The following is a 25,967-nucleotide window of genomic DNA, read 5'->3' as shown; positions in this document are numbered from 1 at the left end:
TTGCTTCTGTGCATGCGCAGATAACCCATGATGACATCGTGGCGGGTGGGTGGAGCCTCCTGCCAGTTTTACTACTGGTTCTATAGAACCGGACCAAACCGGGAGCAACCCACCACTGGAACCCACCCCTGCCGTAATCAAGGAATGCCTACCAACCCTCCCACCAACCCTCCCAGGGCAAGCCACTGGTACATAAAGAGCGTGGAAACCCCACTAGCCTGAGGATGATACCTAGAGACCTAATGTCTCCCTGGGAAAAAAAAAAAATCCAAAATATTCCCAGAGAAGAAGTTGAGATGAAGGTCTCATGACATTCATTTGTCCTTCTCTCCTTGTTACCTGTTCCCTGATTAGTCACCCTGGTCTTGATTGTCCCATCTGCTGTGCGAAGATAACAATTCTTCTTCCCCATCATGGACAGCTGAGACAAACAGCTTGTAAGCCATGAAGGTTCAGCAGAATGAAAAGGCACACCAGAAGGGCATCTGCCATGTGTTAAGAAAAATAATTGCCAGCAAAAAAACCATTCTGCATCTAAAAATAAGCATTTTGAGTTCAGTCCATGTCATCTGAAGATTGAATGACATGCCCTCTTCCTTTGCCATGATTCTAAGAGAATTTCAATCTATTTTGGTCTGGAGAAAGTCGGTAGAGATTCTCTGTCATCCAGGTCCTGGTTGTCCCAAAGGTGCTTTTTGAGGAGGCAACTGGACTTTCTGGTTTTTTGGTCATCCAAGAAGCTTCTTCAGCTCTGACTGGATAGTAGGGACTCAGTTCCCTCCTGAGAAAAGCACCTTTGGGACCACCATGGCCTGGATGACAGAGAATCTCTACAGACTTTTAGCCATGCAATTTGGGATGAATAGAATAGAATAGAATAGAATAGAATAGAATAGAATAGAATAGAATAGAATAGAATAGAATAGAATAGAATAACAGAGTTGGAAGGGACCTTGGAGGTCATCTAGTCCAACCCCCTGCCCAAGCAGGAGACCCTACACCACTTCAGACAAATGGTTATCCAACATCTTCTTAAAAATTTCCAGTATTGGGGCATTCACAACTTCTGCAGACAACTGTCAGGAAATTTCTCCTTAGTTCTAACTTGCTTCTCTCCTTGATTAGTTTCCACCCATTGCTTCTTGTTCTACACTCTTTGCTTTGAAGAATAGTTTGACTCCCTCTTCTTTGTGGCAACCCCTGAGATATTGGAACACTGCTATCATGTCTACTTGGAGGTAGACTCCAAGTGGCCTTAACGACTTGCTAAAAGGATGCAAATGACCAGCTTTTGTCTGCAAAGAATATAAATTCTTCCATTCCCCACCATCCAGTCAGAGCTGAAGAAGCTTCTTGGATGAGAAGTGAAGTGTCTTCAAAAGAAAAAACTAGAAAGTCCCGTTGCCTCCTCAAAAAGCACCTTTGGGACAGTTTGGCCTGGAGAGATTTAAGGATCCAAAAAGAAATAAGCCACTTCATCCAGATCCACGGGGTAGTCCGTGATCAAGGTGGGAGTCTTCTCAAACAGCTCTCCTTTGTAACTCCGCCATTTGCCCGCCGGGATGTAGATATCTCGTTCCTGTTTCCCCATCTCCAAGATGGGGGCCACCATCAAGGTGTCTCCAATGAGAAACTGGGAATCGATCTTGTGAGCAGACTCGTCCCTGGGAGAGATCCACCAGATCGGCCGTATGATGGGATCCCCGGTGTTGGTGATCTCGCCGGCCAGTTCCAGCAAGAGAGGGGCCACCAAGGACTCGTGAAGCTTGGTGAACTTCAGGGCGATTTCGATGACCTCCTTATCGTAGAGCCAAGGCGGGATGGAGAACTGCATGGACGGCATGAAGGCGGACAACTCCAGCCAACGGATGTAGAGTTCCCGGTCCGGGATTTCCAGAGCCCCGTCGGTTTTATCTGGAATAAAATTTCCACCGATCATATCTGGTAGGATGAAACGGTATCCCAGAAGGCCAATGCTTAGAACTGTGGGAATTATGGATTTTAGCCCAAGCTCGTATCCCCAAATGGAATCCCGGTCAATAATACGAACGAAACACGGGATGTGTTGGGTCTGGTAACCCACACGAACTTCTGCAAATTCATAAAAAGGGCTGGCCATTTCTGCATAATTCTTGGACCAGGTGCTGGGATCCAGAAGAGGTTGGAAGGTGGTGAACTCTTTGGGAAGGTAGCACGTCTCCCCGGCATCAAACTTGAAGGAGGATATGCCATATTTTAAGCCAAGTTCCTTTAAGTGGGTGTGAAACCAATCTCGGGCTGCAGGGTTGGTGAAATCCAAAATGGCGCCAATTCCATTCCACCATTTCACCATGGCAGGGGATCCCTCGTTTCTTTGCGTGACAAAAAATCCTTTCTCGATTCCTTCCTTAAAGTTTGGTGATTTCTCGTGGACAAACGGGTGGATCCAAACCGTAACGTTAAACCCGTCCTTCTTAAGCTTTTCAAACATTTCTGCTGCGCGAGGAAACTTCAAGACATCGAAGTCAAAGTCACCGTAATTCTGCGTGTACATGTCGTCGATTTCAATATGGCTGGCTTTAAATCCGTGTTTCAGGATCATTTGGGCGAATTCCTGAACTTTCTTTTGATCGATCTCTTTTTTATAAAGGGCCCAGGTGGACCAGATTGGGAACCTAAACATCTGTTCTGAAGGGACTTTCAAAGGTTTCCTGAAATAATGCTGTGACACATATTTATGGGTGGAAGTCATATCGGGAGCCGTGCAGATATGGTAACATAACCTTGGAAAAGCTTGATTCTCTGGCAAAGAACCATATGGAGAATCTTTGTACTTGGCTTGGAAAACAAGAGATGGTTCTGTGGCGTTGAAGCCAAGGTGGAAAGGAACCGAGTCATCGATCTTGACAGCTACTGCTTTGGAAGACAACCAATATCTCTCCAGGACACCTCCGAAGTTGTTCCGAAAAGAATAGACATCGCTGGTCACGTAAGGCATGGGTTCCTGGTATCCTGGCAACTTGATTGGCCAATGCTGGACGCTCATCTCATAGCCTCCATACCAGGAGGCATCTCCCCAGAACATTCTGTGGTCCACCACCGTGTCTACTAGAAACTCTTCCCAGGTGATGGAGTAACAGCTCACAGACCTCTTTGGTTTAATCACTCTGATGATGAAACGAATCTTTCTTTTATCTGTCCTGGAACAAGTCAACAGGTCTGTTTCCTGGAAGCAGGACTCCAGGTCAAGGACACCAGATTGAAAGATCAACCTGAAGATGACGTCTCCATCCCGGTTCTTGATGGTGAACCCATCCTTTCGTAGCTCCAACTTCTCAATCTTCATTCTGTCTGCTGTTTGGAAAAGAACGACATAGGAACACCCCAATGCTACCACTATTAGAAATAAACCCGTTGTGAGTAAGGGGCACGCCGCACGATGAAACGGTGAGGATGTTGGAGGCATCTGGCTAGGTTCCTGCTCCTTCTCCAGCCGTTCTCCTTTCCCTCGACGATGGAAGGGCTGATTCCTCATTTCGGTAGAACCGGTGGCTCAATCTGGATTCTGGGTTTGAGGGGAAAAGAAAAATGAAATTTTGACTTTGGGTTTTGATGATTAGATGAGTTTCTTGTTACAGGTATGGTCAATCCACATTAAGCACCTAAAGCAGAGGTGTCAAACCAGTGATGAAATCCAATTTTTTTTACTACCGGTTCTGTGGGTGGGGCTTGGTGGGCGTGGCAGGGTAGGAGACTGCAAAATCCCCATTCCCTCCCCACTCTAGGGGGAAGGATATTGCAAAATCTCCATTTCCACCCCACTCTGGGGCCAGCCAGAGGTGGTATTTGTCGGTTCTCTGAACTAATCAAGTTTTCCCCTACCGGTTCTCCAGAACCTGCTGGATTTCACCCCTGTGTCAAACTCAAGCTCAGGAGCCTGGATAGCTCTGCAGACTAAAGCACTGTAATTTAACACCAGCTGTCTGCAATTAAAGTAAGTTCGAATCTTGCCAGGCTCAAGGTTGACTCAGCCTTCCATCCTTTCTAAAGGTTGGTAAATTGAGGACCCAGTTTGTGGGGGCAATAAGCTGACTTTGTATAAATGTACAAAAGTATGAAGGCTATTGCTTAACGCATTGCAAGGCGCCCTGAGTCTCCGGAGAAGGGCGGCATATAAATCAAATTAAAAAAAAAAAAAAAGTAGTGGGTTTTGTTATGTGGGGTGAATGAGGACACAGAAGCCAGGTTGTGAGTAACAACAGCTCTTTACTTCACGGTGTGAATTCAGCAACTGACCCAGGAAAACAGCTCCCTTTATATACCTTACAGTCCTGGCAGTTAGCCAATCAGAATAGAGCAATTAAGATTCAAACTTTCCCACCAAAACTATATACATTACAGGTTTCAAATCCCGTCGCTACCAGTTTGCTTGTGGGCGCTTGCTCGCTCGTGCGATGCTTCTGCGCATGTGCAGAGACGTCCGGGCCTCCCACCACCGCCGCTACCAGTTTGCCCAAACCGGGGTAAACCGGTAGGAACCCACCACTGCTGCAGGCCAAATCTGGCCCGTGAGGTGCTTAGATCTGGACCGCGGGGCTGGCCTAGAAATAGCAAAGGACTGGCTCGTGGTGCCTCTGCCATCAAAAACGGGGCGCAGGGAGACCACGCTCCGTTTTCGCTGGCAGAGGGCTATCAAAAGAAGCTAAAAACAAAACAAAAGGAGAAATGTTTCCCCTTTTGCATTTGAGCATGCAAGAATTGACAGGAAAGGAGAAAGAGAAAGAGGAAAGACAAAGGAAAAGAAGGGAAGATGGGAAGAGAGGAAGGAAGGAAAAAGAAGGAAAGAGAGGAAGGAAGAAGAAAGGAGAGGGAAGAGGGAAGGAAAAAGAAGTAAGGGAAGGGAAGGGAAGGGAAGGGAAGGGAAGGGAAGGAAGGAAGGAAGGAAGGAAGGAAGGAAGGAAGGAAGGAAGGAAGGAAGGAAGGAAGGAAGGAAGGAAGGAAGGAAGGAAGGTTATAATGAGAGTGAGGGAGTAAGTCAGGGAAGTCCTGCCTTAGCACTTGGCCACCACAGGTGACCCTGATACGAATCCTGTGTCATGCCCACCCTGGCCACACCCACTCTGGCCCCTCCCACCCCCGGCCCTCCAAGTTCAAACACAACCCTAATGCAGGGGTATCAAACAACGAAATCGAGTTTGACCCCCCTGACCTAAAGGTAAAAAGTTGAGGCTATAATATTATTATTTTATTCCTCGGCTTACAACCACAATTGAGCCCAAAATTTCTGTTGCTAAGCGAGACAGTTGCTAAGTGAGTTTTGCCCCATTTTACAACCGATCGTACCACCGTTGTTAAGTGACTCACTGCAGTTCTTGTTAGTAACACGGTTGTTAAGTGAATCCGGCTTCCCCGTTGACTTTGCTTGTCAGGAGGTTGCAAAAGGGGATCACGTGACCCCCCCCGGGACACGGCAACCGTCATAAATACGAGTCAGTTGACAAGCGTCTGAATTTTGATGACGTGACTGTGGGGACGCAGCAGCAGTCATAAGTGTGAACAATGATCACAAGTCACTTTTTCTAGTGCCGTTGTAACTTCAAATGGTCACTAAACGAGTGGTCGTAATTCGAGGACTACCTGTATAAAGCACGTACAAGTAAAAAGTTGTTACAATTTTATTCTACTGCACTAAAAACAGTCGGAAGTCAATGCTTTTCTTTCCTTTTCCCCACTTCTCTCTCTCTCTCTCCCACTTGTCCTGTCCTCATTTTTCCCCTTTCATTTGTATTTTATACAGGTAGTCCTCCACTTACGACAGTTCACTTAGTGACCAGTTGAAGTTACAACGGCACTGAAAAAGAGTGACCTAAGACCAGTTTTCACACTTACGACCGTTGCAGCATCCCCACGGTCACGTCATCAAAATTCAGACCCTTGGCAGCTGACTCGTATTTATGACGGTTGCTGTGTCCCGGGGGTCACATGATTCCCTTTTGTGACTTTCTGAGCAGCCAAGTCAACGGGGAAAACCGGATTCGCTTAATGGCTCTGTGACTAATTTAAGAATTGCAGTGATTTGCTCAACAGACGTAGTGGTGGGAAAAGTCGCAAAACTCCATTTTTTGCGACAATTTCTCAAATTAAGAAATTTTTTCACCTAGCGACATAAATTTTGGGCTCGGTTGTGGCCGTACGTTGAGGACGAACTGTACTTCAATAAGTTTAATAAAATTATTATTTTTTTTACAAACAGAACCGGGGTCTCAATTGTAGCTCTGAAGGGGAGGCTTTTGAGTACTTTATAAGGCCTTGGGAAGGCCACACTTGGAATCCTGCATCCAGTTATGGTCACCACGATGTAAAAAAGATGTGGAGACTCTGGAAAGAGTGCAGAGAAGAGCAACAAAGAGGATTAGGCGACTGGAGGCTAAAACATATGAAGAACGGTTGCAGGAATTGGGTATGTCTAGTTTAATGAAGAGAAGGACCAGGGGAGACATGATAGCAGTCTTCCAATATCTCAGGGGCTGCCCCAAAGAAGAGGGAGTCAAGCTATTCTCCAAAGCCCCTGAAGGCAGGACAAGAAGCAATGGGTGGAAACTAATCAAGGAGAGAAGCAACTTAGAACTAAGGAGAAACTTCCTGACAGTTAGAACAATTAATCAGTGGAATCACTTGCCACCAGAAGTTGTGAATGCTCCAACACTGGAAGTTTTTAAGAAGATGTTGGATAACCATTTGTCTGAAGTGGTGTAGGGTTTCCTGCCTAAGCAGGGGGCTGGACTAGAAGACCTCCAAGGTCCCTTCCAACTCTGTTATTCTACTAAATAGCCTTATGCGGAACCGCTTGGCTCCGTCTTCTACTGCGAGAATACAAACAACCATACCAGAATACAGATGTTGTTTACCTTGGGCGACCTAATTTAGGAATCGTTTCTTGGAAGGGTGTTTTTGTTTTTGCAATTTTTCAGCCCTGCCTTCTCGGGCCAAAGCCAGCGTCCTCTCGCCTGCTGCTCCGTCCAGCTCAGCTGATCAAGGATACTTATGCAATCCCGTTGCCCAGATGGCGATGCCCCAGGATAGCCGGGGCATTGAAATAACTGGTGAGGGGAGGGAGAGAGGAAGGGCGAAGAAGACACTTTAGAGAGGGAGTCCTGGGAGCGGGTGGTCGAAGGCAGAAATGGCTTCAAATAATCAACTGCACGCAAAGCCACAGGGAGCAGAAGCCCATGGTGAGGTTGGGGAGGTCTCTGCTGGTGAAATCTGGCAGTGTTTCTCACTTTTAACAAGTTTAGGAGAAGTGGACTTCAATTCCCAGAATTCCCCAGCCAGCTATGATGGATGATGTTACCTGGTTTGGTACTGAAATGTCTGCAAGAAAAAAGCCAAGCTCAGAGAGCCCCAAAGAGCCAACAGTTCTCCTCCTCCTCCTCCTCCTCCTCCTCCTCCTCCTCCTCCTCCCCCAACAATCAAGAAGTAAACAATATCCCAATCAAGGAACTATCAACTGAGACAAACACTCAAACAGCCTATTCAAGGCACCAACAATAACACTTGCACCAAAACTGACAGAATGAGCCATTAATATATAAACAGAGAGCATAACCCACTCCCTTCTAGCACTCACGATGTTTATTTATTTATTATTTATTTATTGGTTCGATTTAAATGCCGTCCTTCTCCGGAGACTTACAATGCGTTAAGCAATAGCTTTCATACTTTTGTATATACCTGCTTAGTAGGGCTTTCGGTCTCCCCCCGCAAGCGGTGTTCTTTTTTTATACAAAGTCAGCTTATTGCCCCCACAATCTGGGTCCTCATTTTACCTACCTCGGAAGGATGGAAGGCTGAGTCAACCTTGAGCCTGGTGAGATTTGAACTTGCAGTAATTGCAGGCAGCTGGTGCTACTTACCAGCACTTTAGTCTGCTGCGCCACCAAGGCTCTTCTAATGTTAATGTTACCTAGTTGGGTAACAAAACGTCTGCAAGCAATCAGCCAAGCTCAGAGAACACTAAGAACCTCACAGTCTTCTTCCTTCCCCTTACCTCCTCAAACCCACTCTAATCACGTACTGATGATGTTACCTAGTTAGGTAATAAAATGTCTGCAAGGTAACCAGTGGTTTCAAAAAAAATTTCTACCGGTTCTGTGGGTGTGGCTTGGTGGGCATGGCTTGGTGGGCGTGGCAGGGGAAGAATACTGCAAAATCTCCATTCCCTCCCCAATCTAGGGGAAGGTTACTGCAAAATCCCCATTTCCTCCCGATCAGCTGGGACTTGGGAGGCAGAGAATAGATGGGGGCGGGGCCAGTCAGAATGTTTACTACTGGTTCTCCAAACTACTCAAAATTTCCGCTACCGGTTCTCCAGAACTGGTCAGAACCTGCTGAAACCCACCTCTGAAGCAAACCATTTAGCTCAGAGATCACTTAGGACCTCACAGTCTTCCTCCTCCTCCTCTTCTTCTCTTCTCCACCAATCCCATTCCCTTCTAGCACGGGTGATGTTACCTAGTTGGGTAATGAAACGACTCCAAAAAACCCACCAAGCTCGGTTAGTACCAAGGACAACAAAACACACACAATGAAAAATTGGCACCTCTTTTCCAATTCTACCCCTCCCTGCCTCCCATAGCACCAATCTCTTCCTCTGATGGGACTCTCCCCCCTTGCTCATCTTCTCATTCCGCCCCCCCAAAATATACTGCTCAAAAAAATAAATGGAACAGAAGCAGAAGACATCCGAGATCTGAATGAATGAAATAGCCTTATTAAATACTTTGTTCTTTACATACAGTAGTTTATACACTGCTCAAGCAACTAAAGGGAACACAAAACTACTGTATGTAACTGTTCTGTCCCCGTCTCACACATGCACACAAACAGACAGCCGGGGGTTAAATAAACTGACAGACAACAAATTCTTTCGATAAGAGGATTGGCAGCAACCCAGTAGCTGCTTGCCAAGAACTTTACTCATAAACAAGATTCACACAGTTCAAGAATTGTCAAGTCCAGTCTGTAATTAAATCCAAGGCAGATAACGTTGTTTCCAAAGATGCAATGTGACTCGATAGTAGTTAGTTTTGTCCATCACAGAGTCTGAATGGCCACCTCACCCCCTTATATCCCCTGTGGTGTGTGGGGACTCAGCTTAATCTCTGGCACACCTCCTTTTCTGTTGCGTGCGCTTGTCTCTCCAATGCTGGCGTGGATCCAGCCAAGACTTATCTCCTTCACTGTCCGACTGTGAGGAGATACCTGGCTCCTGGCCAATCTCTTCTCCTACGGGAAACACCTGAGGCATTGCCAGAGAGGAGGGTCCTGGAGAGGGAGGCCTGGCCAACTCCTCTCCTTCATGTTCGGAGCCTTCTCCCTCCGATAAGTCGGCCTCGGGGGTCGGAGCCACAACAGTAACGAACAAAGTATTTAACAAAGCTATTTCATTCATTCAGATCTCGGATGTCTTCTGCTTGTGTTCCCTTTATTTTTTTGAGCGGTGTATTTTGTTTTCTTAAATGATGCATTTTGCTGTTTAACATTTTTTTTCTTAAAGTGCTGCCAGTTTGGGGACTGAAAGGAAACTCACTGGGTTTCTCTTTTGCAGTACAGTTTGTTCTTTTATAAACTGCCTCCCCCCCACCCCCCTGGCCAATTGCTTATGCACAAATGCACACACGGATGCACTCACTCACTCACTCACACACACACACACACACACACACACACACACACACACTTTCTTTGGCAAGCGACAATGGTGCTTTTTAAGGGAAGCTTGAGGTGGATAATCTTCCTTTCTTGGCTGAAGGGTAAGTGCGTTATTCCGCCGTGGCTTCTTTAATTGATTTTCTATTAATTCTGCTTATCAATCCGATTAAGCGCAAATGAAATATTTTTCCCTTCAAGGAATCCCGCTCGGTTTTTATTTCTGCGGGGAAAACTTCTTGTGTCTTTTGTGGTGGGTTGGATGCCCCTGGCAACGAAAGGACTTTGTAAGTCCCTGTGTGCAGTAAAAGGCTATTTGAATTAAGGGGAATCGAGGCAGGGAAAAGTTTTTAGGAAAAATCTCGCAAACGGTACATCCTAAATGTCTACGGAGATTCTCAGGCATCCATGGTTGTCCCAAAAGTGCATTTTCGAGAGGCAACTGGGCTTCCTTGTTTTTTTCCTTGAAGACGTTTCGCTTCTCGTCCAAGAAACTTCTTCAGTTCACAGGACATCCTAAACAACCGTGTTGAAGGAGGACACACTTTGAAATCTAAATCAACCATGAAAACTTGACAGAGGTCACGTTCTCAAGCTGGTTTACCTTTCAAGAAAATTATGAGAATCAAATCCTTGTGATAACAGTCCCAGTTCTCTAGGAGAAAGATTAGGTTGGCTGTGGGACTCACTCATAATTGTCAAAAATAAGGAACAGGTTAACTAAATTAGGGGACTGGAGGATAAATCATAGAAGAAGAAGAAGAAGAAGAAGAAGAAGAAGAAGAAGAAGAAGAAGAAGGAGGAGGAGGAGGAGGAGGAGGAGGAGGAGGAGGAGGAGGAGGAAGGAAGGAAGGAAGGAGGGAGGGAGGGAGGGAGGGAGGGAGGGAGGGAGGGAGGGAGGAAGAAAGGAAAGAAGGAAGGAAGGAAGAAGAAGAAGAGGAGGAGGAGGAGGAGGAGGAGAAGGAGGAGGAGGAGGAGGAGGAGGAGGAGGAGGAGGAGGAGGAGGAGGAAGGAAAATAGAGGACAGGACAGGACACGACAGGACAGGACAGGACAGAATAGTAGCTTGGTAACTGACTCATGTTTAAGACAGTTGCAGTGTCCTGGGGGTCGTCATCCCCTTTTGCGACCTGACGAGTAGAGTTAATGGGCGTCAGTGGCGTTACAAATTCGAACAGTCACTAAACGAACTGTTGTAAGTCAAGGACCACCTGTATTTGCATCGCACAAAAAAAAAAAACAGCGGAACTTCTATTGTGCTTTCACAATAGTCATTTGGAATTTTTTGGTCACCCTGTACGTAGTTCTTGATATACAACTAAAATTGAGCCCAAAACATCTGTTGCTAAGCCAGTTAAGTGAGTTTTGCCCCATTTTACGAATGGGCAGGGTGGGGTGGGGTTGGACTAGATGACCTACAAGGTCCCTTCCAACTCTTTCAATCTGTTAATCGTTAAGTGAATCACTGCAGTTGTTAAATTAGTAACACGGTTGTTAAGTGAATCTGGATTCTCCATTAACTTGCTTTGTTTATTTATTTAATGTATATATTCTCCCTTTATTATTTCTTCAAATAACTCTAGCTAATATTCCTCCTTCTTCCTATTTCCCCCACAACAACAACAGCCCTGTGAGGTAGGTTGGGCTGGGAGAGAGGGACTGGCCGTAAGCCACCCAGCCAGCTTTCCTGCCTAAGGCGGGACTAGAACTCACAGTCTCCTGGTGATTGGCCGAAAGTCACCCAGCCGGTTTTCATGGCCAAGGCAGGACTAGAACTCATCACCTCTTGCTTTCTAGACTCGTGCCTTAAACCATGAGACCAGAGGTGGGCTTCATATAATTTAACAACCGGTTCGCCCCAGCACCGAAAATATGAACGCACCCACATCCGCGTGGCCTTCTGTGCATGAACTTTGCTCGTGCACACGCTTGCACACATGTGCGCGGCTTAAAAAAACGCAGCTAAATAAGACAGGATAGCGCCAGGGAGAGTGGGCGGACCAAGCCACAGGTAACAACTACCAGTTCACCCGAAACGTGACGAACCGGCTGAATCCCACTCCTCCTGCATTAGACCAAACTGGTTATATTAATCAAAGAAACTCCCAGTTCCTGAAAAGATTCCTCAAAGAGACTCCTGCTCTCATCCCTTGTAAACATAACGCTTTCTTTATTCACCCCCAGATCTGGGAGGGCGCAGCTTTCTCATCCAAAATGTCCGCCTGCAGAAGTGCATCCACGCCTCGCCTCACAAAGCCGAGAGGGTCAGCCTGTCCGAATGCAAGGCCCACTCCTCAGAGCATCAGTGGAGCTGGGACGGAGAGGCCTTGGCCGTGGTCAACCAACACACCAGGGAGTGCCTGGCCGTCTCCAACGCGGAAGAATTGGCAGTAGCCCAGTTGGCGCCCTGTGAGGAGGGGGCACTTCAGGCCTGGTCGTGCAGCAAGAAGGGCCATTTGACTTTACAAGGACGCAGCCTTCATCTCAGCGTGAAGCCCGGAGGACACAGTGCTTTCCTGTCCCGGGAGAAAGACAGGTTCAGCAAGTGGAAGACTGGCACGGGGTTAATCATCTGTGCCACGGAGCTGGCGAGAGACGCTGGACTCGGCGAGCCAAGAGAAGCCTCCTTGGATGGCTTGGAGGGTGGATCCGAAAGTAAGCCGACGATGGATGTTTTCACGGAATACAGATAGTCCTCGACGTATGACCATTCATTTAGCAATCGTTTGAAGTTACAACGTCCCTGAAGAAAGTGAATTACACCTCGCGCTTATGATGATCGTAGAGTCCCCACCGTCGTACGATCACAATTAGGATATTTGGCAATTGGCATGGATTTATAGCAATAGCACTTCTTAGACTTATATACTGCTCCATAGTGCTTTCCAGCCCTCTCTGAGTGGTTTCCAGAGTCAGCAAATTCCTCCCAACAATGTGGGTCCTCGTTTTACCGACCTCGGAAGGATGGAAGGCTGAGTCAACCTTGAGCCAGGCAGGATTGAACTGCTAGCAGTGAGCAGACCTAGCCTGCAATACTGCATTATAACTACTGTGCCATCATGACTGATAGATAGATAGATAGATAGATAGATAGATAGATAGATAGATAGATAGATAGATAGATAGATAGATAGATAGATAGATAGATGACAGACAGATAGATCAATAGATCAATAGATAGATAGGTAGGTAGGTAGGTAGGTACATACATACATACATACATACATAGAGATAGTAGATAGATAGAGAGAGAGAGAGAGAGAGAGAGAGATAGGCAGGCAGGCAGGTAGGCAGGTAGGTTCATACATACATACATAGAGATAGATGATAGATAGATGATAGCTAGCTAGCTAGCTAGCTAGATAGATAGATAGATGACAGACAGACAGATAGATAGATCAATAGATAGGTAGGTAGGTAGGTAGGTACATACATACATACATACATACATAGAGATAGATGATAGATAGATAGATAGATAGATAGATAGATAGATAGATAGATAGATAGATAGATAGATAGATAGATAGATAGAGATAGATAGATAGATAGATAGATAGATAGATAGATAGATAGATAGATAGATAGATAGATAGATAGATGATCGGTAAAATAGGTAGGTACTGTAGGTAGATAGCTGGAAAGATAGATAGATAGATGATAGATAGATGGATGGATGGATGGATAGATAGATAGATAGACAGATAGATAGATGGATGGATGGATTGAGAGAGAGAGAGAGAGAGAGATGAAGATAGAGAGACAGAGAGACAGACAGACAGGCAACTTAGCAATAGCACTTATATACCACTTTACAGCGCGTTACAGTCTTAAGTGATTTACAGAATCAGCCCCCAACAATCTGGGTCCTCGTTTTATTGACCACAGAAAGATGCAAGGCTGAGTCAACCTTGAGCCAGTCCAGATCGAACTTCTAGCAGTGGGCAGAGTTAGCCTGCAGTACTGCATTCAAGTGGTCACTATTCTGACAAGCGAACTCAGCAGGGGGCAGCTGGATTCATTTAATGACTGTGTGATTAACTTAACAACTGCAACGATTCGCTTAAATAGCCGTGGTGGCACAGTGGTTAGAATACAATATTGCAGGCTGACTCTGCCCACTGCCAGGAGTTCGATTCTCACCAGTTCAAGGTTGATTCAGCTTTCCGTCCTTCCGAGGTCGGTAAAATGAGGACCCAGAGTGTTGGGGGCAAGAGGCTGACTCTGTAAACCGCTTATAAATTACTGTGAAGCGGTATATAAGTCTAAATGCTATTGTTAGTGCTAGCGCTATTAAAAATAGTGGCAAAAAGATTGCAAAGTGGGACTCCCTTAACAACCGTCGTGCTTAGCAACGGAAATTGGTCATAAGTTGGGGACTACCTGTACTGTACTCCTTGCTGCATGTCAACTCTTTGAGGTAGATCAGACAGAAAAACTAATCTATGAGTACTAATGCTACTTTTATTGTAAGGTTATAGTAATAGAATCTTGCAAGTCTAAAAGCATTTCCCCCCTCTCCCTTAACTTTACTTCTTGGAGAACTAGGGAGGGTCCCTTCTATAAAATGCTTTCTCTACAGGCAGTCCTTGACTTAGGAACACAAAGGAGCCCAAAATTTTGGTTGCTAAGTGAGGCAGTTGGGAGTTTGGCCCCCATTTTACGACCTTACTTGCCACCGTTCTTAAGAGAATCGCTGCAGTCGTTAAGTTAGTAACACGGTTGTTAAGTGAATCTGTCTTCCCCATTGACTTTGCTTGTCAGAAGGTCGCAAAAGGGGGATCACGTGACCCCCGGACACTGCAACCGTCATAAATACGAACCAGTTGACAAGCATCCAAATTTTGATCACGTGACCCTGAGGGATGCTATACCATGCTTGTGAGTGTGAAAAATGTCCATAAATCACTTTTTTTCAGTACTGTTGTAACTTTGAACGGTTACTAAATGCACTGTTGTAAGTGGAGGACAATCCATACTCCCATTCCTTTTGTGGGCTGAGCGATCTCTTATCCCTTCCCCAGGTTGCGGCTCTTCTCCCCCAAGGTAATTCTCACAGCCCATCACACTCTGAACACTTCCTTTTTTCAACCCACCCACAGCATCACAGACCCTGCTGCCCTGCAAGAATTGTAGTTTTTATAGTCTAGAACAGGGGTCCCCAACCTTTCAGACCTCAGGGACCATTAAATTCATAATTTTAAATCCCACGGACCACTAATATGATCTTTTTTTTTTTTTTAATTTGATTTATATGCCGCCCTTCTCCGGAAACTCAGGGCGGCTTACAATGCGTTAAGCAATCTGCCTAATGACCGGCTGGGTGGGCGTGGCTAGGTGGTCATGTGACTGGGTGGGCGTGGCCAACTCAATGGCTATATCACTCACATCGAGGGGCGCCTCGACGGCCTCTACTCACCCCTCCCCTGCCAGCCCCTCCTCGCCTCCCCGCCTGGACTCCTTAGGGCCCCAACAGGAAGCAGTTGCTGGAGCTAAGCAGCCGCCAATGAGAAAGAGTTGGCAAAACAGCTCAGTTCAAATTGAATCTGACTGAGAAGGAGGCTCAGCAGAAGCACCTCACTGAGGACTAGGAGCATAGGCTTTCCAAGCAGAGGGAAGACCTGCGGGAGTGCAAGGCCAGGTATCGGCGCCTGGAGGCTCAGAGGGCTGAGATGGTCAGCCAGTTCCAGGCCATGATGCAGTCCCACTGGAACAAGGCTCTCCGGCTCTTTGCCACCAGCGGCTCTTCCCTCCAGCCTTCACCCAAAGCCCTGCACCAGGAGGCCGAAGCAGACCCCTAGTCGGAATTTCTGCCTCCCTCCGACCCACACAAGAAGACCCCGAAGTGAGAGACTCTGCAGCAACACAAACATTCATTGCACGTATCTGGCTCAGGGGTCTTAGTTTCAGGACCCCTGATTTAGTGCAATATAAAAAAATGCAAATAATTTTTCTACGGACCACCAACATTTTCGCATGGACCACCAGTTGGTGACCACTGGTCTACAACATGAGTGTCAACAGAGGTGGTATTCAGCCGGTTCGGACCAGTAGCGCCGATGATCAGTTGGCCCCACCCACCCGCCCCCCACTCTACCCTGTCCTTTATTTCCTGCTTTCTAGCTCATCTCAATTGTGCGACACAGCTGATTTCCCCCTCCCCTTCGCTGTTCTACTTACCGTTGCTGACTTGGAAGGTAAGCAGCTGAGCTTCTAAGTGCTCCATTTTCAGCACTGCACGCAAGCGGCTTAGGCACACAGGCAAAGCACATATTTATTTATTTATTTATTTGTTTGTTTCCATTTCTATACTGCCCTTCTCCAATAGGACTCAGGGTAATGAACAGCCAGAGTAAAAAACAGAACATACAAAATTTAAAAGCAATTTAAAATAATTAAATATTTTGGCCGTAAATTAAAACAACCCAATTTAAAATCAATTTAAAATTTAACTCAAGCCAGCCCAGCTAGTTGAAATAAATAGGTTTTCAGGGCCCGACGAAAAATTCGGAGGTCTGTTATTGTACGTATCTCTGGGGGGAGGTTGTTCCAGAGGGTGGGCGCCGCCACAGAGAAGGCTCTCCCCCTGGGGGTCGCCAGCCGACATTGTCTGGCTGACGGCACCCTGAGGAGGCCCACTCTGTGCGAGCGTACTGGCCGGTGGGAGGTTATCGGTAGCAGAAGGCGGTCTCGTAAATACCCCGGCCCTAAACCATGGAGTGCTTTAAAGGTGGTCACCAACACCTTGAAGCGCACCCGGAAGACCACCGGGAGCCACTGCAGCTCGTGCAGGAGAGGTGTCACATGGGAGCGCCTCGTCGCCCCCATAATCCCCTGCGCAGCCGCGTTCTGGACCAGCTGGAGCCTCCGGGTGCACCCCAGGGGGAGCCCCATGTAGAGAGCGTTGCAGTAGTCCAGGCGGGAAGTGACGAGTGCTTGAGTGACTGTGCGTAGGGAGTCCCGATCTAGAAAGGGGCGTAACTGGCGTATCAGGCGAACCTGATAAAAAGCCCCCCTGGCCACGGCCGTCAAATGATCTTCTAAAGACAGCCGTGCATCCAGGAGGACGCCCAAGTTACAAGCCCTCTCCGTGGGAGCGAGTAATTCGCCCCCAATAGCCAGCGATGGTGTCAGCTGGCTATATTGGGACGCCGGAAGCCACAGCCACTCGGTCTTGGAGGGGTTGAGTCGGAGCCTGTTCCTCCCCATCCAGGCCCGCATGGCCTCCAGGCACTGGGACATCACTTCAAGGGCACCGTTGGGTGGCCTGGGGTGGAGATGTACAGCTGGGTGTCATCAGCGTACTGATGGAACTCCACCCCGAACCAATGGATGATCTCACCCAGCGGCTTTACATAAATGTTGAACAGAAGGGGCGAGAGGATCGACCCTTGTGGCACCCCACAAGCAAGGTGCCTCGGGGTCGACCGCTGCCCCCCTGTCAACACAGATTGCAACCGGTCAGAGAGGTAGGAGGAGAACCACCGCAAAACAGTGCCCCCCACCCCCAACCCCTCCAACCGGTGCAACATGATACCATGGTCGATGGTATCAAAAGCCGCTGAGAGGTCTAACAGGACCAGGATAGAGGAGCAACCCCTATCCCGAGCCCTCCAGAGATCATCCACACCCAGATAACCAGAGAATATCAACAATATTAGTACTAGACCAACAATCAGTTAATAAACAACCCAATTAAGAAGTCCCAACTCAAATAAACAATCGAACAGTAAACAATAGCCTAATTAGGAATCACCAAGAAGATTCCAACCAATACTGACAGAGCAAGCCACTAGCATAGAAAGACAGCAAAACCGCACTCTCTTCTAATACTGATAATGTTACCTAATTGGGTCATGAAACGTCTGCCAGAAAACAACCAAGCTCAGAGAGCACCAAGGACTCAACATTATTTCTCCTCCTCCTCCTCCTCCTCCTCTCTTCAAATCCCACTCCCTTCTAGTACTGATGATGTTATCTAGTTGGGTCATGAAACGTCTGCGAGAAAACAACCAAGCTCAGAGAGCACCAAGGACCCCACAACTCTTCTTATGCACCGGAGACAAACTTCTTGTGTGTCCAATAACACTTGGCCAATAAAGAATTCTATTCTGTTCTGTGTCTTGGATGCACGGAAGAAAAGATAGAACTTCTAACTTTCTGAGAACCTTTTAATTTTTTTTGCAGATAAAACAGTTGGTTCCCTAGAGATCCACACCCCTTCTGTGAAGGCCACGACGTTCTCAATGATCCATTTGGAAAGTCAGTCCTATGTGATCAGCGGACTTCCAATATCCGACAATAGACACCTTGAAGCAGATAACGGTGAGTATGGAGGTGCCATCAAGGTAAAAGCCTGGCTAGGTGGCTCAGTGGGCTAAGACGCTGAACTTGTCCATCAGAAAGGTCGGCAGTTCGGTGGTTCGAATCCCTAGTATAGGTTTCCTACATGAGCAGGGGGTTGGACTAGATGACCTCCAAGGTCCCTTCCAGCTCTGTTACTGTTAATGAGAACCTAGCGTAGCCCTCATGCTAAGGGGTGTCCAGGGAAGGAGTCCCAAAAATTAAAACAGCAGCCAGAAGTTCAAGATCCAAAACTCACCCCTATCTTGATCTACACTGAGGTCATGTCGACAACTCTTTCTCAGTCACCGATACTGAAAAATTGGCTGCATCTAGAGGAGGGTCTTTTTGAAACTCGTCTGATCCTCTTTTAAAGCAACCAACAGTGGGACCAGGGGTGAAATGCTCCCGGTTTGGACCGGATCGCCCGATCTGGTAGCGATGGAGGCGGGTGGTTCGGAGAACCAGTAGCAAAAATCCCTGCCCCCCCCCATGCCCAGCTGAGCAGCGGGATCATCAGAGGCTTTTTTTCTTTTAAATGCCTCTGACGATCCAAGCTGAGTTGCCTGATCGGCAGATGCTTTTCTAAAATCAGGCAACTCAGCTTGGATCGTCAGAGGCATTTAAAAGAAAAAAAGCCTCCGATGATCAGGCAACTCAGCTGGGATCGTCAGAGGCATTTAAAAGGAAAAAAGCCTCCGATGATCAGGCAACTCAGCTTGGATCGTCAGAGGCATTTAAAAGGAAAAAAGCCTCCGATGATCAGGCAACTCAGCTTGGATAGTCAGAGGCATTTAAAAGAAAAAAAGGACTTTTCTTTTAAATGCCTCTGATGATCCAAGCTGGGATCGTCAGAGCCTTTTGAAAGCATTTTTTACAACCTCTTCACCGAACGCCCATCCAGTCACATTACCCCCCCCACCAAGCCACGCCCACAGAACCGTTAGTAACAAATTTTAGATTGGGACCCTAACTGAATAAATCATTTAAACCTTCATTCTCCTTCTAATCTTCTTTCTTCCCCCCAGCCCCGCATCCCCTTTTTCCATTTACTCTGGTGTCCTCTGAGTTTCTATTTCTTTCTTATCCTCTCCCTCATTTAGCTTTCTACTTATCTAAATCATTTATCTATTAACTTTTATTCATATTTCTTTTCTAACCGTACATAAAATCTTCCCCATGTCTTGAAAGACACCGATTCCGGGCGGGGGGAATTCTGGGAGTTGAAGTGAAACCAGGCTTAAGAGCAGGGACTGGGAGAGGGATCTTGGAGTCTTAGTGGACAACCAGTTCAATAGGAGCCAGCAGTGTGGGGCAGAAGGCAAAAAAAGCCAATGCAATCCTAAATTGCCAGCTTGTCTTCACAGGTGCTGGAGCACCGGAAAAAGACCCAAAAATTGGCTTGTTTATTGGCCGTTTTCGGCCGTTTTCCGGCGCTCCAGCAGCCGCGAAGACCAGCTGGCTGGCGCATCAGAAATCAGAAGAGCAGCTGGTAATGGTGCACATGTCCACAGAGCAGGGGTGAAATCTACTTACCTTCCCAACTGGTTCAGAAGTGCATGCGCTGTGCATGTGCGCGCTTCAACCCTCTGTGCACGTGCAGAGGGTAAAAAACAAGTTACTTCCTGGTTAAAACTAGGAAGTAACGACGACCGGGCAGATGGGCGGAGCCTCGCGCCGCCATCGCTACCGGTTCTCCGAACTGGTCCGAACCGGGAGCATTTCACCCCTGCCACAGAGAGGGCTCTGCGTGCCACCTCTGGCACCCGTGCCACAGGTTCGCCATCTCGGCTTTAGGGTAACCATCTTGCCAAATGAATCTGATTAAATCCTGCAATTGAGGGGAGACCAAAGCAACTCAAAATTTAAGATGAGAATGCCACCCAGCTTCTGGCTCCAGCCACACTTTGCACAAACCCCCTTTGCCGAATCATGGTTTGCTGAACCACCCACAATTGTTGAAGCATCGGAGTGTTTGTTGCTGTAGTTGAAAGAAACCATGGCTTAGAACGATGTGTTTACTCGGGGTTTACACAACCTACTAAGCTATAAACAATGGCTTTGCAAACATCAGCAGGGTGTGCACAGGGAGAGAATTTGAAATCCAGCAAACAACATGGTAGTGGGTGTGTTGTGTCAAGTTTGGCCTCGGTAAACGGAGATTCTTCCTGGGTCTCCATTCTGAAGTTCTCTGTTCCATTCTATCTCCTTCTCTTCATTTTTTCTCTCCAGAAACATATCCTCCACATCAAAAGCACCAGGAGAAGGCTACTGGTCCCCCAAATCTAGGTAAGAAACTGGATGTTAGAAGTAAGAGAGATGTTGTGATAGTTGCAGGAATAGAAAGATTTTTTTTTTTTAAAAGGATCAATACTTTCGTAGGAATCTTCTTGAGAACTTCCTTGTTCAAGAGAAATCTATCTGGAAGCTTTAGATGCACACAATCCCTCTTTTCTGATAGGTGGCTTTGGATGGTTGGAAGTCACGAGACCTTTGATCTTACCTGATCTAGTTTTCTGACTTGGAGATGTTGCTTGACTATGTGGACAACTAGCCAACCACAGAGGTCTTCTCCTTCCTGCTCTTATCTTAGCCTCTTGAAGGCCAACAAAGCTTACAGTCCTTGACATCTTCGGCAGTAGGTTCCACAAGTCATCCATTTTGTATTGCATGACAAACCAGGTGGCTTTTTGGTCTATCTACCAATCATCATCTTCATTTAACGACCCCATAATTGTTTATGGGGTGGAGCCTGGGCAACTGAATGGAGCTAGCAGTGTATTTTAATGACCGGATGCCCTTCCTGTTTCCAATGCGGAGTTTTGTTCAGCAGATATATTCTCAGTGTGCCGAGAGACAGCAATATCTGCCTCTACCTAGAATTGAACTCACAGCCTCCTGAATCTGAGGTGAGAGCTCCACCTCTAGGCCACTGCGCCACTCCTTTTTGTCTATCTACCAATGTGACACCAATTCTGTTAGAAATACAGAAATATGGAATATTGTCTTTCAACAAATCAGAAACCAGTTGCGTTCCCACATCACATTATGCCACCCTTTGTTTTAACTCTGGCTTATCAAAAAGCAGTGACTGGGTTCTTATCACATGTTAAGTCACAACTCACAAACCATGCTACTTTACAAAGACCACAAACCAGCAGATGCTTCTGTGGGTCTTCAGAGAGGAAAATATGCGGCTGAAGGTTGCCCCGTGGTGTTTTTGTCTTCCATCATCCAGCTGGTGGACAGGGGTGGTCATTTTAAGATTGACAAATGGGTACCAAACCTGTTGTGGCTCCGTTACCTGAGCCTGTGTCATCGGCAGGAGAGGACTCCGAGAGTGAAGGAGAGGAGTTGGCAAGGCCTCCCTCTCCAGGACCCTCCTCTCTGGCAATGCCTTCGGTGTCCGCCAAAAGGCAAGAGATAGGGCCGGGGCCAAGCACATCCACACAGCCACAGGTGGACAGTGATGAGGGTAATGAGTCTTGGCTGGATCCACACCAGCGTCGCAGAGATAAGCGCGCGCAACAGAAGCAAAGGCGTGCCCGAGATTAGGCTAAATCACTGGACCACACCCCACAGGGTATAAAAGGGAGCGTGGTGGCCAGTCAAACCTTGTGACGAACAAAGCTGAAAACTTCCACGCCATTCTGCATTGCCGGACTTTTGCTATAGACTTTGCTGGATTATCTCTGGACTTGATTGACTCCGTAATTATTGAGCTGTTTCTTTTGATGTATCAGAAGTGGGGAGAAGTTATCTCTCCTCTTTGTAAATAATAAACTCTTGGCAGGCAGCCACTAGGTTGTTGCCAAGTTCCGTTATCATAAGGAAAAGGATTTTGCCGGCTGGTTTGGTCTTTAACTCTTGAACGTCTGTTGGTGTGTGTGCGTGTGGTTGGGGACAGAACAAAACCCTGCTGGTCCTTGGTAGCATCTGATGACCCAAAGCGAGAGTGAACATTGTTGGGAAAACTAAAAATGTCCTAATGATGAAGAATGATAGCTAGCAAAGAAAGGATGTTGACACTCTATTTCTAGAAAGAGTGTAGAGAAGAGCAACAAAGATGATTAGGGGACTGGAAGCTAAAATATACAAAGAATGGTTGCTGGAATTGGGTATGTCTATTTTTATGAAAAGAAGGACTGACAGCAACCTTCCAATATTTGAGGGGCTGCCACAAAGAAGAGAAGGTCAACCGATTCTCCAAAGCTCTTGAATGCAGAGCAAGAAGCAATGGATGGAAACTAATCAAGGAGAGAAGCAACCTGGAACTAAGCAGAAATTTCTCAACAGAACAATTAACCAGTGGAACATCTTGCTTCCAGAAATTGTGGGTGCTCCATCACTGGAGGATTTTAAGAGATTTGTTGAGGAATTCGCAGAGCATCCCTAGAGTAGCAAGGGTGTGGACATGAAAGTGACTGAGAGCAGTTGCAAATAATCACAGCCAACACACAGATACACTGAGTTGTGTTTATAAGGCACAGTCCAATAAACAGTCCAGGTCATACACAGATAAAGCAGTAGATAGTAAACAATAGTCCAGGGATATTCCAATAACAAAGTCTTCTTACCAGTTGTTGTAGTCATACACAATAAACAGTTGCAAACAGTAGCAAACACAGCAAATAGCAGTAACGATCAATAATGGTCAGCAAAGTTCAGCAGAGAGTAGCAAAGAGAAACTAACCATGTTTCAAGCTTCCTCTTAAAGACATTGGCTACAGAGCTAACCAATCAGGACACAGTATGATGCAGAACAACAATACAGTCTTAAAGCTATATTAAGGTTTATTTATTGTCAACCCAACAAGTTAGTAAATTATCATTTCCTAACTGTTGTGGCTCCGTTGCCTGAGCCTGGGCTATCGACAGATGCAGTCTCTGAGAGTGAGGGAGAGGAGTTGGCAAGGCCTCCCTCTCCAGGACCCTCCTCTCTGGCAATGCCTCTGGAGGACACCGAAGGCCAAATGATAGGCTCAGAGACAAGCACGTTCCCGCAGCCACAGGTGGACAGCGATGAAGAAGATAAGTGCTGGCTGGACCCGCGACAGAGGTGCAGGGAGAAGCGTGCGCAGCAGAGGGGAAGGCGTGCCAGAGATTAGCTGAGTCACTAGACCACACCCCACAGGGTATAAATGTGGGTGTGGTGGCCGGTTCAGTTTGTGACGAGCAAAAACTGGAAATACTCCATGATCTCTGCGTTACTGGACTTTGCCTGCTTTATCGGACTGCATTTGGATTAATCCTTGTATTGCTGACACTCTGCCTGTTTTATCGGAATGCTTGCAGTCTAATCTTTATTTTGTGTGAGTAAAGTCTGAATTGGCAGCTAGCCACTGGGTTGTTGCCAGCTTTATCTTCAAAGAGTTTTGTCGTGTGGCTTATTAACTCCGGGCCGTCTGTGGGGGTGCGTGTGGGGTACGGGGACAGAACACTAACAAGATTGGACAGCCATTTCTCTGGAATGGTATAGGGTCTCCTGCTAGAGCGTTGGGTTGGACTAGAAGACCTCCACAGAGTCCCTTCCAATTCTCTTATTCTAAAGTCCTTGTGACGTTCTCCTCTGTAGGTCCCATCTGGAGAACGACCCTGCTTATCCTGAGCCCTCTGGCCTTCATCCTGGGGATAATCATCCTGACGTTCAACATCCAATCCAAAAAGTAAGTGCTAGGCTGGGTGGAATTTTCATTCTTTATTTATGTGACCTTTATATGGCCACCATAACGCAACGCTGGGTGACTCAAGGGATCTGCTTCTTGTGGCCCCAGGAAGAAGAAGTTGTTAGCTTTGAAGAGCCGGCAGATGAGCTATGAGGAACACCAACTTTCACCAGGAATGGTCAGCCCCGTCTCTAAGATGCAGACCATCCCTGCCTCACCTTCCCCTTCGCTCAAGCATGGCGAGATCTTGATCGAATGGAAAGATGGAACTACCACCTCTCTCTTTGACCATTTATACTAGCTGACCTACTCCATCTTCTCCCGGCTGAATCTCTCAAAATCCCATTCTTCTAACAGAGCCCTTTTGCTCACACTTGAAGCTTTTATGGCTTCCCTCCTGAGGCTGATGTGGTGTAGACTAACACTTTCACTAAAAAGAAAGCAAGGAAGATGCGGTGGCCTTCACACTTGCATTGTAGTTACTACTGGTATAGGCTGGTGACCCAACAAGGGCAGACTTGGGAAATTCTTGGATGTGACGCCATTAGGACTTCTAAAACATATAAAGACCGGTTGCTGGAATTTGATAGGTCTAGTTTAATGAAAAAGGGGATTAAGAATGACATGATAGCAGGATTCCAATATTTGAGAGGTTGTCACAAAAAAAGAGAGGTCCAGCTATTTTCCAAAGCACCTGAAGGCCGGACAAGAAGCTACGGATGTAAGGTGATGACTAACAGGATGCTTTGTTTTAAATCTGTCTCAGAATAAAATAAAAAGCATGTTTAACTCAAAGTCCAGTTTCTCAAAAAGAGATCGCCATTATAATCCTGCAACTTGAATCTATATATATAAAAGTGAAACCACTCACGCATTAATCACGAAATCTCCAGAACTGTAAAGCCTACAAACTTGAAATTTGCCAGGTATGTTCCTCTTGGCTTCTAGGTGCTCACTAAGAAAGGATTTTCCGAAATGACCATCAGAGCATTAGTATTTCCTATATTATGATTAACACGCTCTGATGCTAAGGAGTTCTACTCCTCCTCCCCACCTCAAAAGTAATCTGTTCCAAATGCAAAACACAAGCAGAGGAGAGGAGTTTCACTTTCAGTTTTACTTTCACAGCAGCTTTACTACAGAACAGTTGAGCTAAGCCATGGCCAGGCTCCTTCCTGTCTCCTTCTTGCTCACACAGCAAATACTGTTTGAGTTTCCAAACACCCCACAACTCTCTCACACACTGACAGGATGCTAGCCAGATGAATACCAATGGATGCTGCGGGCTGGGACACTCTACTCCCCCTCCCCCTCTGTTCCAACTGCCAGTTGCATTTTATTTACACACTCCGATGCTACGGAGTTACACATTCTACATTAAGTTTCAGGCTGCAAGTGTCAATTTATCAAGCCCGAGCACATAGTTTCGTAGCGAAGCACACATCCAACTAGTCTTTCAATAAATTGAACCTCCAAAACATGTTGGAACAATCTAGCTGGATTCATCCAAAAAACCCTCACACGCTACGTGGCCCATGAGAGTCTCAGAAGGAGAGGTGGACACGGCATCTCCCATCTTTGATTCCATCTTATCCTGAAGCTTCTACCATCAGGGACAAGTCCTTTGAGGGACCTTCTGCCTAGGACTTAATCAAGACCTAGAAAATGGACAGAGCAAAAATCAGACTTGATCTGTAAGAGCTTTTGCAGAAAGACTGTTTCTGCGTTAGCCTTCCTCAACATGGCACCTTCCAGAAGTATGCGCTAACTCCCAGAATGCGGGGTCCTTGGTGCTCTCTGAGCTTGGTTGTTTTCTTGTAGATGTTTTATGACCCAACTAGGGAACATCATCAGAGCTAGGAGGAGGAGGAGGAGAATTGTGGGGTCCTTGGTATACTCTGAGCTTGGTTGTTTTCTTGCGGATGTTTCATGACCCAACTAGGGAACATTATCATCAGGGCTGGAAGGAAGAGGGATTTGTGGAGAGGAGGGGGGAGGGAGGAGGAAAATGTGGAGTCTTTGGAACTCTCTGAAATTGGTTGTTTTCATGCAGATGTTTTCATGACCCAACTAGGCAACATAATTAGTGCTAGAAGGAGGAGGAGTTGGAGGAGGAGGAGGAGGGGGATTGTAGGGTACTTGATGTTTTCTGAACCTCCTTGTTTTCTTGCAGACGTTTCATGACCCAACTAGGGAACATCATCAATGCTACAAGGGAATGGGGTTTGCTCTCTATTTATATACAGTAGCTTATCCTGCATAAGCTGGGAG

At 46.6% G+C, this 25,967-nt stretch overlaps 2 protein-coding genes across 2 annotated transcripts; one reads left to right on the top strand and one right to left on the bottom strand.

Annotated features, from left to right (window-relative positions):
- Positions 1-219: 219 nt before the first annotated feature.
- LOC117658278 (alpha-galactosidase MYORG-like) lies at positions 220-7,157 on the bottom strand. The gene is made up of 2 exons (XM_034406407.3): positions 6,888-7,157; positions 220-3,544 (listed from the first exon to the last, which is right to left on the bottom strand). Exon 2 carries the CDS (start codon positions 3,512-3,514, stop codon positions 1,448-1,450), a length of 2,067 nt encoding a protein of 688 aa, XP_034262298.2. The 5' UTR covers positions 3,515-3,544; positions 6,888-7,157; the 3' UTR covers positions 220-1,447.
- A 2,512-nt stretch (positions 7,158-9,669) lies between these two features.
- On the top strand, positions 9,670-24,491 carry LOC148115012 (uncharacterized). Its single transcript, XM_087885480.1, has 6 exons — positions 9,670-9,791; positions 11,872-12,342; positions 17,875-18,012; positions 20,263-20,319; positions 23,606-23,696; positions 23,805-24,491. The coding sequence occupies exons 1-6, from the start codon at positions 9,737-9,739 to the stop codon at positions 23,995-23,997; spliced, it is 1,005 nt and encodes a 334-aa protein (XP_087741606.1). The 5' UTR covers positions 9,670-9,736; the 3' UTR covers positions 23,998-24,491.
- The last annotated feature ends 1,476 nt before the right edge of the window (positions 24,492-25,967 follow it).

This window comes from Pantherophis guttatus, chromosome 2 (assembly GCF_059756535.1).
Source record: "Pantherophis guttatus breed Tessera chromosome 2, ASM5975653v1, whole genome shotgun sequence".
Taxonomy (NCBI): Eukaryota; Metazoa; Chordata; class Lepidosauria; order Squamata; family Colubridae; genus Pantherophis; species Pantherophis guttatus.
This window is presented reverse-complemented; position numbering and strand designations above follow the sequence as displayed.

Excerpts from the sequence above, each read along its gene's own strand:
- LOC117658278 (XM_034406407.3), bottom strand. The coding sequence starts at position 3,514 with ATGAGGAATCAGCCCTTCCATCGTCGAGGGAAAGGAGAACGGCTGGAG.
- LOC148115012 (XM_087885480.1), top strand. The coding sequence starts at position 9,737 with ATGGTGCTTTTTAAGGGAAGCTTGAGGTGGATAATCTTCCTTTCTTGG. Across the intron at positions 12,343-17,874 it reads CTTGGAGGGTGGATCCGAAA|ATAAAACAGTTGGTTCCCTA; the intron begins GTAAGCCGACGA and ends TTTTTTTTGCAG. Across the intron at positions 23,697-23,804 it reads TTCAACATCCAATCCAAAAA|GAAGAAGAAGTTGTTAGCTT; the intron begins GTAAGTGCTAGG and ends TTGTGGCCCCAG.